At 41.8% G+C, this 16946-nt stretch overlaps 1 protein-coding gene across 2 annotated transcripts in view; it reads right to left on the bottom strand.

The window, feature by feature from the left end:
- PLA2R1 (phospholipase A2 receptor 1) overlaps positions 1 to 16946 on the bottom strand; it is a 194510-nt gene that overhangs the window by 164743 nt on the left and 12821 nt on the right. For both annotated transcript variants that reach the window (XM_037849248.1, XM_037849247.1), the window contains exons 2-3: positions 11833 to 12216; positions 5701 to 5874 (exon numbers count right to left, since the gene is read on the bottom strand). In XM_037849248.1, coding sequence (XP_037705176.1) covers positions 5701 to 5874; positions 11833 to 12216 — 558 coding nt within the window. The remainder of the gene's footprint in view (positions 1 to 5700; positions 5875 to 11832; positions 12217 to 16946) is intronic.

The raw sequence follows: 16946 nt of genomic DNA on the forward strand, positions 1-16946 counted from the left end.
AGAAAAACCAATAACTAAATTTATTTGAAGGGCAGGGTACCCTGAATAGCCAAAAATACATTGAGAAAGAGGAACGAAGTGCGAGGTCTCACACTACCTTACTTAGAAGCATATTACAAAGTTACAGTGGTCAAAACAGCATGGCACTGACATAAAGATAGATATATCAACCAAAGGAATCAAACTGAGTGTTCAGAAATAGACCCTCTCATCTATGGACAATTGATCGTTGATAAGGCAGTCAAGCCAAAGCAACTGGAACAGAGCAGCCTCTTCAATAAATGGTATTTGGAGAACTGGATATCCATACCCAAAAGAATGAAAGAGGACTCCTATCTCACACCTTATACAAAAATTAACTCAAAATAGATCAGACCTAAACATTAGCACTAAGACCATAAGACTTTTAGAATAAAATGTAGGGAAATGTCTTAAAGATCTTGTGATAGGAGGTGGTTTTCTAGACCTTACACCCAAAGTATGAGCAATCAAAGAAGAAATAGATAAATGGGGTCTTCTTAAAATTAAACACTTTTGTACATCAAAGGACTTTGTCAGAAAAGTAGAAAGGCAGCCTATGCAATGGGAAACAATATTTGGAAACCACATATCAGATAAGGGTTTAATATCTAGAATATATAAAGAGATCCTACGACTCAACAACAAAAGACAAATAACCCAATTTAAAAATGGGCAAAACACACGGATAGACACTTTCCTAAAGAGAAAATACAAATGGTTCAAAAACATATGAAAAGATGCTCAACTTCACTGGCTATTAGGGAAATGCAAATCAAAACCACAATGAGATATCTCACACCTACTAGAATGATCGTAATTAAAAAAAAAAAAACAGAAAATTACAAGTGCTGGAGAGGATGTGGAGAAAGAAGCACACTTATTCACTGTTGGTGGGAACATAGACTGGTGCAGCCACTCTGGAAGGCAGTGTGACAGTTCCTCAGAAAGCTAAGTATAGAATTGCTATATGATCCTGCAATACCATTACTAAGTATATACTCAGAGGAACTGAAAGCTAAGGCACAGATGGACATTTGTAAACCAGTGTTTATAGTGGCATTATTCATGATTGCCAAGAGATGGAAACAGCCCAAATGTCCATCCATGGACAAGTGGATAGACAAACTGTGGTATATACACACAATGGAATATTATACAGCTGTAAGACAGAACAAAATCACGGAACATATAATATGGATAAACTTTAACGACGTTATGTTGAGCAAAGTGGGCCAGGGACAGGGGGACGGATACTATGTGGTCTCATAAGTGTGGACTGGCATTGATGGACAAACTCTAAGGGTTGAGAGCTGGGAACACAGGTTATGGGGATATGGAAGGAGGGTAGAGATCATGTATTTGATGCTGAAGGAGTGTTGAGTGTTCGGCAGGATTGCTTGTGTAGATCCGGTGGCGGATAGCATAGTGCTGTGTGATGGTAGCACAGTATTGTGGGTACACTGAGCGAAGATGTCTGTGGGTGGAGCTGGGAGAGGAGGGCTGGGGGCAGGTATGGCACCAGAGGGGGTGATGGATGATAGAGACTGGGACTATGTGGCTCGGTGGGAACCTGGAGTGGTCAGTGATGGTGACTGAATGTGCAGGTGTGAAAATGTTTTTGCATGTGAGAAAACAAGTGAATGTCGGACTTGCAGGGTGTTGAAAAGGGGATGGTATTGGGGAGGAGTATAATCAGGGCAAACCGGAGTCCGTGGTTGGCAGTGGCATTGTAACATGCTTCCACTGAATTGGCAGGGGCGGTATGCCAGAGCTGAATGTCTGTGAGGGGTGGATGTGGAGGAGGGGTATGGGATTCTTGGCGGTGATTTTGTTTTCTGACCTTATTATATTGTATTGTATGGTATTTTAATTTTTTTATCTTTTTTATTATTCTTAAAAAAATTTTTTTTGGAATAATGAATATGTTCAAGTACTGACTGTGGTGATAAAAGCACAACTATATGATGATACTGTGAACAAATGACCGTACATTGGATGACTGTATGGTAAGTGAATATATCTCTGTAAAATTGCAGGGAAAAATACAAGCAGAGGGATATGGAGAGGACGTGGAGACGGGGACGAGCCTATTTACTGTTGGGGGGGAAGAAGAATGGTATAGACTTTCTGGAGGACAGTGTGGCGGTTCCACAGGAAGCTGGGTATGTGGGTGCTGTAAGGTCCTGAAACCTCATTATGGGGTATATACTTGGAAGATCTGAGAGCAGGGTCGTGAATGGATGTTTGCACACTGGTGTTTGTGGCAGCAGTATTCACTACTTACAATGGATGGTGTTGGCGTAGGGGTTCATCAACTGATGAACAGAATGGTGGACTGTTGTGTATGCATACAATGGAGTACTGGGCAGCTTCAAGAGGGAAGAAAGCTGTGAGACATGCAGCTGGGTGAATGGATAGCATTTTGAGTAAGGTATGCCACAGACGAAAATACAAACATTGTAATGCCTCACTGGTGTCGACTAGCTATGAGGTATAAACTCTGAGAGTTGAATCTTGGAGCACAGCTTATCAGGGGAAAACTTATTGTGATGGTCCTTAGATTGTGGGCTCTTACAGCAGTTGCATCTATTCCTGAGTTGTGGTGATTGTCTCCCAGTTCTGAGATGCTGAGCTCATTGTGCATGGCCTGGTCGGTCTCTGGAACTTTGGGTATCTGTGTGGTGCCTGAGGCTCAGAGCTAGAGCTCAGTGGCTGTGGGTGTCAGTATGGCCTCATACAGCAACTGTTGAAAAAGCTGAAAAAGAGTCTAGACTTCAATTAGAGATATGAATGAAGAGGATCTGGTTAGGACTAAGGAAAATCAGTCCAGAGGATAAAGGACTAGATTGACTGTGTTATAAAACTTTGACTTCTGTGTGAGACCAAGGGAAAAGATGTTTATTTGGTGCAGGGTCTATATTTTCTGCAGCACATTGGATAGTTTGACTTGTATGATCGGTTTGTTCAGGCACCATAATTACGTGGAACTTGGAATGGGAAGTGAGATCTGGTAGGTTTGTACAGGTTAGTGTGATATTCTGAAACATCCCTGGGTAATTTGGGCAGAGAATGGGAATGTATTAGCAAGGCCCCCCTGGGGAACTGGGGGAAAATGTGGAAGTGTTGGACCTCCCTACCTGGGTTATTACTGATATTCTCACAAACATTGAGGACTAACAATTTAGTAGGATGAGCCCTCAATCTTGGAGCTTGCCCTTAGGAAGCTTGTTATGGCCTGGGAGAGGCTATGCCTACTTAAAATTGTGCCTGACAGTCTCCCCCAGAGAACTTCTTTGTTGCTCAGATGTGGCCTCTCTAAACCCACTTGGCAGGCTAACTCACTGCCCTCCCCCTACATGGGACATGACTCTCAGGGGTGTAAATCTCCCTGACAATGTGGTATATGACTCTTGGGAATGAGTCAGGACCTGGCATTATGGGATTGAGAAAGCCTTGTTGAACAAAAGGGGGAAGAGAAATGAAACAAAATAAAGTTTCAGTGGTTGAGAGATTTCAAATGGAGACAGGAGGTCACTCTGGAGGTTATTCTTATGCACTATATAGACATCCCTTTTTAGCTTTTAGTGTATTGGAATAGCTAGAAAGAAATGCCTGAAACTGTCAAACTGCAACCCAGTAGCCTTGATTCCTGAAAACAACTGCATTACTATGTTGCTTACATGTCATTGTGAAGAACTTGTGGCTCACACTCCCTTTGTTCAGTGTGTGGATGGATGAGTAGAAAAGTGGGGACAAAAACTAAAAGGAAAATAGGGTGGGATGGGGGAGATGATTGGGGTGTTCCTTTTTATTTTTATTTTTTTATTCTTATTCTTTCTGGTGTAAGGAAAATGTTCAAAAACAGATTGGGGTGATGAATGCATAATTATATGATGGTACTGTGAACAGTTGATTGTACATCATGAATGATTGTATGGTATGTGAATATATCTCAATAAAACTGAAAAAAAAAAAGGGAGGGGATGCATTTATTGGGAAAGTGCCAAATCAAGTACTCTGCTTCAGAGAGCCATAGAAAAATCTCCTGGTACCCTTGGTAACCCCTGCCCCATTCTTCCCCAGTGCAGTACAGAGCTGACCAGTCCTCCCTTTATGGGTCCCTGACCTGGTTCCGGCTGTGAGAGACTAACTTGGGAAACTCCTCTCCTGCTCACCTGCCCATCCCCACCCTAGAATTTGCCCTGCAGGCAAAATCAGCCTGAGACAGCAGAAGTAAGGTAAAAAATAATTGAGTTGGGTGGCCTGGAGCAAAGGCTTACCTGCTTTAAGTCCCAAAGTGGAACACCCAGGATAGGAAGAAGATCTGTTTCCTAGGGGGATGAGGGGCTTTCAAATTCCAGTGAACAGGGGACTCAAGTCCACTAGCGAGCACAAGGAACACCCTGCACTTTGTATTTGCCCTGGGCTGTCTTTCACCATAGGAGGGCTGAACTCTGAAGGAGAACACCAGCCAATGCAAAGCTAATTTGCAAAGACTGTGAAAGGTGTTTTTTGGCATTGGTTTGTTTGGTTTTGTTAGATCTTGGCACTCAAGAAAATGCTTTTTTCTCAGATCACTGATTCAGAAATGGGCACTGAAAGGATAAGTGAGGCTTGAGGAAGATGATGATGATCATAATCAATATCTGGAGTGCTCACCATGTGCGAGGCCCTATAGGTACTTTACATGCATCCTAATGACCCTAATTGGTACAGTTATTATCGATTTTGGGCTAAGGAAACTGAGACTCAGGGAGATGGAACGACCCTCCTCACATCTCATTGTTGGGAAGATACAGGACTCCAATCTCCAATACAGGACTTTGAAATACTGTCTGATTTCAAAGCCTATCTATACTCTTTCTTATCCACTAAGCTGTATTGCCTCTTAGAATAAAAAGAAATTACATATAACTTATATATCAGATTCTTGAGAGTTGACCTTTGCCATCTGCTTTTGTTTCAAATTTATTTGTTGTATTTTATGTATAGGTGGAGGGGGATGGGTATGGAAGATAGGGAAATTGTGAAAGCTATTCTCTGACTTATAGGAAGCAAAGTGAGGGAAATTGCATAAATATACGATATATATACATAGACATAAACATACAGACCTTCCATATATGCCATATATATATATACAAAAAGTAGAATAAGGAAAGGGAATCAAGATGAAAACACATTTTGAGAAATAAAGAGGGCAATGATTTTAGAAAGATCATCCCAGAGCCCAGCTGATGCCTGGATTTGACAATGGGAGAGAGTAGCAGTCTGGGACATGGGGAAATTAAGGCATCTCATAAGAGGAAGTGGATTGAAAAGATAGCTGGGTTTTGTATGCATTTAGGTTTGTTTTGAAGTATCCTGCTGAGAAGCTAAGATTAATGAGATCAGAATATTATAACTTGATTCTGGTTAAAGCATCCTTACACACCGAGCTAAATGAAGAATGGCTAATTAACATCTTTTGAACCTAAGGAAAAAAAAGGAATATACATCAGAATTGTCTTTTCAAGGCAAAAACAATCACAAAATCAAAATCTGTATTAATGGAATCAGAGTGCTTATTCAGACTTCAATATATCAATCCTGGTGCTTTTCTTTAGAATCAGATAACTTTCTAATCATCCTTGATTGAGTCATTCATGACATATGGAGGAGACTAGATTTCACTCTTACTGGGATCTGGGCAAAATCCCCACTTCTCATCCCTTTCATATCGGCTTGTCGTGGCACACCACAGCAAGTCGTCTTCCCGACCTTCCCGAGTACATTCATGGTGCCACCGGTGGTTATACTGGAAAGGAAACATACATGGCATCCCATGGGCATTCCCTTTAATTGTATACAAATCTAGGAGAAAGAAAATAAAAAAGTCAAGTAAGTAGTATACCAGCTTTATCTTTGGAAATTTTAAAATAGTTAATGCATTTTTTAATGCCTTTTTTTTTTTTTTTTTTTTTTTTTTTTGCCTACTATGAGCAAGGCACTTGCTATAGCACAGTGAATCCTCCAGGACCTCACTGTCTACTGTGTGTCAAAGCACTAGGCTGAGTGCTGGGTTGAGAAGAAATGCTGATAAATGGTTTGATTATTTATGGATCTACTTGTTTATTTACTATGGTGTTCAGCTAAAGAAGCATATGTATTTGCAAAGGGATGAGAAGGAAAATTTAGTAACGATTTTACTTTACAATATCTTCTGGTGCCCAAATACATTAGCCATCAGCAGCTAAACCTCAACAGTTTCATAGGCATTTATTAATTCATTCCTTCAACATATACTATTTGAGCATTTACTGTACCCAGCACTGGGGATATAGTAGTGAGCAAACTGACAAAAGTTTCTCTTCCATGTGGAGTTTTATTCTAGAGGGAAGAGACAAAGAGACTTGAAGGATGCAGGGGTGGTGATTCCCACAACATCCCCATTAACTCTCCTATTTGGCCTGTGCAGAAAACAGATGGGTCTTGGAGGATGACAGTGGATTATTGTAAAGTTAACCAGGTGGTGACTCCAATTGAAGCTGCTATTACAGATGTGGTATCATTGCTTGAGCAAATCAGCACATCCCCTGGTACCTGGTATGCAGCTATTGATCTAGCAAATGCTTTTTTCTCAACAGCTGTTAGCAAGGACCACCAGAAACAGCTTGCATTCAGCTGGCAAGGCCAGCAGTATACCTCCGCTCTCCTATCTCAGGAGTCTATCAACTCTCCAACCCTATATCATAGTATTATTCACAAGGACCTTGATCATTTCTCCAAGACATTAAACTGGTCCATTATATTGATGATATCATGTTGACTGGACTTAGTGAGCAAGAAGTAGCAACTACTCTAGACTTATTGGTAAGGCATTTGCATGTCAGAGGATGGGAGATAAATCCAACAAAAACACAGGAGTCTTCCACCTCAGTAAAATTTCTAGGTGTCCAGTGCTGTGAGGCACGTTGAGATATCCCATCTAAGGTGAAGGATAAGGTGTTGCATCTGGCCCCTCCTATGACCAAAAAAGAGGCACAATGCTTAGCTGGCCTCTTTGGATTTTGGAGACAACATATTCCTCATTTGGGTGTGCTACTCTGGCCCATTTACCAAGTGACCAGAAAAGCTTCTAGTTTTGAGTGGGGACCGAAATAAGAGGAGGCTCTGTGACAGGTCCAGGCTGCTGTGCAAGCTACTCTGCCTCTTGGACCATATGATCCAGCTGATCCAAAGGTGCTAGAAATGTCAGTAGCAAATAGAGATGCTGTTTGGAGCCTTTGGCAGGCTCCTATAGAAGAATCACAATGCAGGCCCTTAGGATTTTGGAGTAAAGCCTTACCGTCCTCTGCAGATAACCACTCTTCTTTTGAGGAACAGCTTTTGGCCTGCTATTGGGTCTTAGTAGTGACAGAACGCTTAACCATGGGCCACCAAGTTACCATAAGACCTGAGTTACCTATCATGAGCTGGGTGCTGTCTGACCCACCAAGCCATAAAGTTGGGCGTGCACAGCAGCACTCCATCATAAAATGGAAATGGTATCTACGAGATAGGGCTTGAGAGGGTCCTGAAGGCACAACTAAGTTACATGAGGAAGTGGTCCAAATACCCATGTCCCCTATTCTTCTCACATTACCTTCTCTTTACCAGCCCAGAGCTATGGCCTCTTGGGGAGTTTCTTACAATCAGTTGACTGAGGAAGAGAAAACTTGGGCCTATTTTACAGATGGTTCTGCATGATATGCCGGTACCACCCAAAAGTGGACAGCTACAGCACTGCACCCCCTTTCTGGGATGTCCCTGAAGGGCAGTGGTGAGGGGAAATCCTCCTAGTGGGCGGAACTTACAGCAGTACACCTGGTTGTTCATTTTGCTTGGAAGGAGAACTGGCCAGAGATGTGTTTGTATACTGATTCATGGGCTGTTGCTAATGGTTTGGCTGGATGGTCAGGGACTTGGAAGGAACATGATTAGAAAATTGGTGACAAAGTCTAGGGAAGAGGTATGCAGATAGACCTTTCTGAGTGGGCAAAAAACATGAAGATATTTGTGCCCCATGTGAATGCTCACCAGAGGGTGACCTCAGCTGAGGAAGATTTTAATAATCAACTGGATAAGAGGATTTGTTCTGTGGATACCAGTCAGCCTCTTACCCTAGCCTTTCCTGTCATTGCCCAATGGGCTCATGAACAAAGTGGTCATGGCGGCAGAGATGGAGGTTATGCGTGGGCTCAGCAACATGGACTTCCAATCACCAGGGCTGACCTGGCCACAGCCACTGCTAAGTGCCCAGTCTGCCAGCAGCAGAGACTGACACTCAGTCCCTGATATGGCACCATCTCCCAAGGTGATCAACCTGCTACCTGGTGGCAGGTTGATTACATTGAACCACTTCCATCATGGAAGGGGCAGCCACTTATTCTAACTGGAATAGACACATACTCCAGACATGGGTTTGCCTTCCCTGCATGCAATGCTTCTGCCAAAACTACCATCTGTGGACTTACAGAATGCCTTATCCACCATCATGATATTCCACACAGCATTGCTTCTGACCACGGAACCCACTTCACAGCAAACGAAGTGAGGGAATGGGCATATACACATAGAATTCTCTGGTCTTGCCATGTTTCCCATCATCCAGAGGCAGCTAGGTGGATTGAACAGTGGAATGGCTTTTTGAAGACTCAGTTACAGTGCCAACGAGGTGGCAATACTTTGCAGGGCTGGTGCAGTGTTCTCCAGGAAGCTGTGTGTGCTCTGAATCAGTGTCCACTCTATGGTGCTTTTTCTCCCATAGCCAGGATTCACGGGTCCAGGAATCAAGGGATGGAAATGGGAGTGGCAACCCTCACTATCACACTTAGTGATCCATGAGGAAAAATTTTGCTTCCTGTCCCTGAAACCTTAAGCTCTGCTGCTCTACAAGTCTGAGTTCCAAAAGGAGGAGTGCTTCCATCAGGAGACACAATAATTCCATTGAACTGGAAGTTAAGACTGCCACCTGGCCACTCTGGGCTTCTCATGCCTCTGAATCCACAAGGAAGGAAAAGGATTACTGTACTGGCTTGGGTGACTGATCCTGACTATCAAGGGAAAATAGGACTGCAACTATACAATGGAGGTAAAGAAGAGTTTTCCTGGAATACAGGAGATCCCCTAGGGCATCTCTTAGTACTATCATGCCCTGTGATTAAAGTCCATGTAAAACTGCAACAACCCAATCCAGGCATGACTCTCAATGACCCAGAAACTTCAGGAATGAAGGTTTTGGTCACCCTACCAGGCAAAGAACCATGGCTAGCTGAAGTGCTTGCTGAGGGTAAAGGGAACCTGGGATGGGTAGTGGAAGAAGGTAGTGATAAATATGAAATATGACCACATGAACAGTTACAGAAATGAGGACTGTGATGGCATGAATATTTCCTCCTTGTTTTATTATTATGAGTATGTTTGTAATTGTACATGAAACAAATATCTTTGTTTACTTCTCTGTCTCATCCCCTTATCATATGACATAAGCTGTATTATTTATTTCATAGTATTTATGTTATAGGATATCAAGTTTAAGAGTGAATGTTACCCAAGGACTTGCACCCTATTCTGGAGAGATTTAGTGCATTTCCGGTTGTATGCAGGACAGGCGAGTGTTGTTAGGCAAAACATATGTCTGTTATGGTGTTCTGTTTAGAGATTAAGTATGGTTTAAGGTGATGTGTATAGCTGCCAAGTTGACGAGGGGTGGACTGTGAAGGATGGGTTCATGTGTCAACTTGGCCAGGTGATAGTGCCCAGGTATCTGGTCAAGCAAGCTATTACCATTACTTACCATTACTGTAAGGACATTTGTGGCTGGTTTATTAAATCATCAGTCAACTGATTGCATCTGTGGCTGATTACATTAACGAAGGCAGTGTCTTTGCAATCAGCTGGATTTATTCCAATCAGTTGAAGACTTTTAAGGGAGAAGGGAATGTTCACTTCTTCTTCAGCCAGCCAGACTTTTACAGGAATTCACTGAAGACCCTCGATGGAGTGCCAGCTCACAACCTACCCTACAGAATTTCTCTTCTTCAGCTAGCCAGCCTCTCCTGGGGAGTTCATAAAAGACTTTCATTGGAGTTGCCAGCTTGCTGCCTGCCCTACAGAATTTGGACTCGTGTGTCCTGCCCTACAGAATTTGGACTCGTGCATCCCGACAGTTGCACAAGACACTTTTATAAAATCTCATATTTACAGATATCTCCTGTTGATTCTGTTTCCCTAGAGACCACTGACTAATACAGAAAGCAAATATACAAATAAACAGATAATATAATTTCAGATAGTGTTGAGTGGCATGAGAAAAAACAAATGAGGGTAAGAAGGAAGAGAGTGACTATCTGGGGGACTTTTTGATAGGGTGGTCAATGAATGCCTCTCTGAACAAGTGAGTGAAGTGAGGATTCAAGTCTATGGAAAAGAGTTGGAATTGCAAGAATGTGTGTGGGGTGGGGGGGTGAAGAGCAAGAGGGCCCGATGGGAAGTCCTAGGGCATCAGCTCACATAGGGCCATCTCCACAATGTTATGGACATTGGCCTTTATGGGTAATGGGAAGTCACTGGTGGGTTTTGAATGGGACAAAATCAGATTTCCACTTTTAAAGACTCACTGGGGCTGCAGTGTGGAGAACAATCTAAACAGTCCAGAAGAGTCTGGACAGCGAGAGGGTAAGGCAGGACTAGTTGAAAGGCTTCTATGGTAGTGCAGGAGACAGATGATGGTGCAGAGATGCCTCCTGGCTGCTTTCTCAGAGTACTGGAATAATCAGTCATCTTTGGCCGTAAGTAGGAAACAACAAAAACTTTTCATGATTTGGTCGGTACTTTCTACGATGAGGAGGATCAGGACTGTCCTGGGGTGAAAGGGCCAGCTATAGCGACTCCTACCACTTTCCCACAATTGGCAGGGGTACTGAGCTCACACTGTGTCACCAGTCCTAGTGATTAGGGGCAGAGCTGCTTAGGAACCACAGCTATTTGAGGACACATGCTTTTGTTTCAATCCTGATCCTTCTACCCAAATTCATATATTGCCTAGAGTCTTCTGCTACGTGTGTGTACATGGCTAAAATCTTAACATAAAGCAAAAATCTAATTTTTCTTTAGATCTGTAGATTACTCAGAGTGCTGGTTTGCATCACTTGCTTTATTGTAGCACATCCTGAAAACATCTTGCTCTTGACTCTGTCTCTTTTTACTCATTCCTTGTAGGTACAGGAGGAAGGTCAGCCTCGGACCATAGGAGTTCCTTGCCTGACCCCCAAGGACTAGGTACAGAGTTCCTAGGTTATGCTTTCATTATGGTCCTGGATGCCAGTCAGCGGGCATCAAGGTGCCCTACAAATGCCATAAATGAGGGTGAACTTCTACAGTAAGGAAAAACAGGGATGGGGTAGGTTATTATAGTCATCCTAACAGAAGTCTTCACTTCAAACATCTTTTCTTCTACCTTCTTTTCTCCTTTCTCTCCTGTTCTCCCATTCTTTCTTCTCCTTTCCAATGGTTCTCAAAGTTTTCTAAATGTTTGGCCCTTAAAACCTTTAAATTCTGAGAGGTTATGCTACTGGAATTTAGCAAGACCATTCCAATTCTGCCATAATCCTTTTACAATAAGCAATAAGCAATAAGCAATAAGCATGCACCTGAAATGGATTTAACAAAAGTCCCTTCATGTTCCATGCACCAGGCAGCTCTTTCATATCTTTTACAAATCTTTACTCATGGGCAAACTTTCTAAATATACCAATTCATGAGTACTTGGATTTAAATTATTTTTTTTACCTTTATGCAGATTTTCACAAATGCCTCCACCACCTGACATATAAGAAATCCACTTATGAAGATGCTTCCATGAGGCCACCACGGTGTTGTTGTGCTTCACCTGGACCATGAACTGGAGTGGGCCTGTGATGGTATTCCTGTAACAGCGCCACCTCAGGGAAACAAGGGTGGAATCACAGTCGTAGATGCTTAATGGCTGCTCCGGATTAGATAAATTCAGACCCAGGCACCCACTGCATCCTATGTTAAAGAGGTGGTGGTTTGAAACCCATTTCCACAGCATACACTTGTTTAGCTGTTTGCAGTTCTCCAGAGTAAGTCCAGATTTGCCTGCTTGAATGCATGTCTTGAGACTCTCACTTTGCAGAATGAATCCTCCTTTATCTGAAACAGAAAAATAAAAGATGTATCAAATTTTCATATATAATTAATTAGTGTCATGAGGATTCCATGTCTAAGCTGTGATATATCACAGCTGCCACCCTTTTCAGGCAGATATAGATGGGTAGGGTTCACCTGAAGGGCTTTATTTGTATAAAACAGAGGAGTTTCTTGGGATGCATAAATAGAATTAATGGAACTCATGGGGGACTTCTGACTGAGCTAAGACCCACGAGGCCATACTGGAACAAGAACGCCTATTAGTCCACTCAGAGTGGTACTGAGAGAGAAGGAGCTCACCACAGTTGAACAGGGTGGGCATTGGTAATAATACGTAGGGCTAGAGGGATGGTGACACTCTGGGTTTCTTCCAACAAGGGCCTGAATGTGAGGAACATGGCAGCTGGAGTCAAGAACCACTGAAATGAACATCTTTATCATCTAAGTTCCTGTGGGAAACCAAAAGGATGTAAGTGGCGTGTTGCTTTGGGTCCTTATACAAGATGCAATGGTGTTGAGGGAAAAAAAAAAGTTTCTCTATATTTGCTTTCTGTTGTAGAACCATCAGAAGTAGAAAAGTGTGGACGTTCTACTATGGGGACAGACTTAGTGAGAGCAGCCTTGTTGGGAATGACTGGCAGCAGCGATGGGTGCCCAGGACACTCAAGGACCCCACACCTAGATCTAGGAGAGGTGCTAGACCACCATGATGTGGCAGAAGCCTCAGGGGTCACATGGAAATGCGGATAAAGAGGGCACTTGGTGACATACTCCTCAGCCTTCACCCCATAGGGCCAGAAGAAGGGATTTGGTAGAGCATCCTGTGATAAAGCTGGCAGGGGCTAGCAGGGAATGCATGCTAGTTCACTGTCCCTCACCTGACTTTGGTTGCTGGCTTTGAAGGCACCTGTTACACAACTGTGAACTTGTTCTTTCATAGGTTTTTTTGAAGATGGGAATCATGCCTCATTTCTTTTTCTGTCTACATAGAGTATAGTAAGCACATCATAAAAGTTCAGTAAGTGCCTCACGTTGATTGAATTTGCTGACAGTAGCTGCTTGGGCTAAGCTTGCTGCCGAGGTTACCTCTGTTTGGAATGCCTGGTTAGAACTTGTTTGTTCTCCCATCAGCTAGACCTCCCTCTTAAATTTGCCTTCCTGTCTAGTCTATGAAAATCTGAATTGACGTTATCTGGTTCCCTTAAAATGGATGAGGTTAAGAATGAGTTATGTGCAGGGGGCATAACAGGGAGAAGCCGAGGCCTTCTAGAGATTTGGAACAGTGAAGAATGAGCCACTTCACATACTGTTGTGTGGGAACCATGCTTCATCTTGGTAAAAGTTCTTTTGATTTCTCCAAAGTTAATCAGGTTGAGGAGAACTGATTTACAGTAACCAAAATCACTTAAGACTGTTAAAGAAGACTGTCAATGCATTAATGAAAGCTATACCTTATTTAACAATTTATGACCTTACTTATAGTCATGTATTTGAGGAGTTGAATTAGTTGTCAGCAAATTGTTTTGATCATCCCACATCAGAGAAAAAGAGAAAGGGAGTGTGGGAGGGAGAGAATGAATGGTTTTAGGGAGATTTCATTTAGATCAGGAAATTTGTTTTCCTAATGAAGGCCATCTCTGTATGGCTATTAGTAATAAGCATTCAAAATCAAATCCACCTCTCACTGATGCAATGTAGACTCTGATAATTAACCTTCTCTCCAACTCCCCTTTCACCTTTTCATGCCTGGGTAGAATGTTAATCTTAATTTCTGGTGTAACTTACTAATTACTTTCCAGCCAGTTCAGAGTTCCATTAAATTTTACTAAAGGATAAATATTTTACTACAATAGCTCTGTAGTTCAGCTTCTACCTAATATTTACGTTCAAGTGTGTCCAGCTTTGCAAATTACTGACTGTAGGTCAGCCTGCTAGGCCTCAGTTTAAACTTCTAAGATAGGCAGACAGACAACCTGGCTAGTAGTTAAGAGCTTTGGAATCAGACAGATCTGGTGTCCCAGTTGCCAATGACTGGTTGTGTGACTTTGGGCAAGTTGCTTGATCTCCATGAGCCTCATCTTCCCCTTTGTGAACCAGGGCTAAGTATGGTACTGACCTCATGGGGATGTTAAAAGTATTACACTAAATAAGCCTTGCAAGACACACAGCATGGTATCTCAGCAAGGGAATAACTTGGCAAATGTGGGTCGTTGTTATTATCGTTACCATTATCCCGATGGTTCATGTCTGCACACTCAGCCATAGATCTGGGTGCTAATTTGAGCATTTCCCAAAGATGCGTCTCTTATTCCATCATCAGCTCTACAGCTCATTTTTACTTTAGCTTTTGCAGACTTTTTATTTGTAAATGATCCTGAAATACTGCACTATCAACTTTTATGGATGACAGATACACTTTAAACAACGAGATTAAAATACTGTTGGCTCCTGTTTTCAAATACTTGCACAATTATGACTAAGAGACTTTACCTGTTAATCTTTCACTCTACCTATATGTAAAGTTGATACCACTGCTTTTTTACAGGAATGAAAAATTGCATGATGTTAAGTAGCAGTGTGTGATTGGGTGACTGGGTGGTTTGCAAGTGAACATAAAAATTGCATGTCATACATACACCAAAATTTGGGGTGAATGAGAAATGTTTTAAACTTACACATATTAAGTATTAAGAGAAAATGGGGGACAGAATCAGAATTTCTGTAGTCATGCCAGTGAACTAAAAAATTCCTTTTGGAAGCAGACAATATTAAGCTTAAACTTAATCCTAAGCTACTAGATTTTTGGGTGCTATTTCATTTTTATTCCCAGATGCCTTTAGAATGCAGCTTTGGAAAGTTCTTCAGAAAGTATCATACACAAGTAGCTATGACTTACCAGTAACAGTAAACACGCTACCTCCAAAAGAATACCATCTTATTTTAAACTAAAAAATCACCCGGGCCCATTTTCCCATTAAGTTATAATACAGTCTGCTCCCAGTAACATTCATCTCCACAGACTCACAGAAGAGAAAACAATTGTTTTCAAATAGACTACAAGGAGACCCAACCGATATAGGTATCAATATTCTGATGGTTAAAATATACACATCTGGGTTGACTCGAACAAAAATATAATGTGAAAATAAGCCACCAATCCTTAGTGCCTATAGCTGTCAGATTACAAAAGATGAAAATCAAATGTAGGAGGAATCAAGATTGATTATATATGTCAACGACATCAGTTCTGCTTGAACACTGATTAAGTGATTAATGAAGTACTGCCAGAATTACTAAATCTCTTTGCAGGAAACTGTTGTTATGCTTCCCTTCATAATTACAAGTTTAGGAAGAGAAAGGATTGATTTACTAGAAGTAACTTGTAAGCTAATTTCCATCCTTTTATTCAAAAAATTAAATCCATGGAAGACAGTGGCTATACTTTTTGCTTTGGAGTTCCTTTTTAGAAGTTCATTTCAGACCCACTCATTCATCCTACAGGATAACATGTACTTTCCTAAGGAGTAGGAGGAGAATGTTTCTTTGATCAGCTGTTGAACTTAAGCTTAAGGTTTTCCTTTTATGACTGTATGTGGAGTATTCATTCATTCATTAATTCACTCAACTAGTATCATTGGGTACCAGCTACATGCTAGGCACTGTGCAGGATGCTGGAGATAGGGAAATTATTGGCCTAAATTGCTTTCCCTTGAACTATGTTTATTTGTTCTGGAATCATGTGAATTCATCTAGCTAATAAAAAAAGGGGAAATCATTATAATTGTACTTTAAGCCTTTAAAAACAAGAAAAAGAAAATAGTTTAAGACAGTCAAATGGATGCTCAACTGATGTTACGTGTGAGGTGGACAGGACTCCTCAGTGTCATCAGTCCTTTCTGAGAGGGGAAATGTGTGTACACGCACGTGCTTGTCCATTTTCCAGAGAAGAGAGAGCAGAACAGTGCTGGAAGGAACATGGGGGTAGCACAGGAGGTTAGCATTACCCATACACCCAGAACCACATACTTCAAATTGGTTTGTCTTAGGAGAGAAGTTTTATACCCATATACTCAGTGAGGACCATATTAGGTTCAGATCTAGCTTTATTTACATATGTTTATTTATAATCTAGAAAGAAGTAAATGAACCACTGTAGATTGTTGCTGAGCATATTCAAGTAGAAGACCTACAATTCCAACAACAAACGTTTACTGAGTACCGACTATGGCACGTGTTAGGAACCCTGCAGATACCAGGATATGTGCGTCATAGTGCTTGCTCTCAAGGAACTGAGGTTCTTCCTGGGAGCTACTGAAATGTATAGAAATAACTAGAACATAATACCAAAATATGTTTTGACATTAGAGTATAAGAGCAATAGCATGGAAACCAAGGGGCAGAAGGGGTCAGTTTGGCCTGGAAGAACAGAGAAATCTCTTTACAATTTTCATTCAACAAACATGTATTAGGGACCTAATATTTGTCATACATGGGGATACACTGGTGTATCAGACAGGCACGGATGCCCATCTTCATGAAAGAGTGTCCATAGCAGTGGAGGAGGCCTATGGATCTACAGACAGATCTACAGATAGTCACCAACACTCAGAAAGGATGAAAATAATGAGCTCTGGGGTGACAAAGGCCTGTACATAACCCTTTGATGGTGGTAAAATATGAAGTGGGGGTGGCTCGTGCGGAGGCCCACGCTCTAGCTCGCGGGGTTGTCCAGT

Source organism: Choloepus didactylus, chromosome 9, assembly GCF_015220235.1.
Source record: "Choloepus didactylus isolate mChoDid1 chromosome 9, mChoDid1.pri, whole genome shotgun sequence".
NCBI lineage: Eukaryota > Metazoa > Chordata > Mammalia > Pilosa > Megalonychidae > Choloepus > Choloepus didactylus.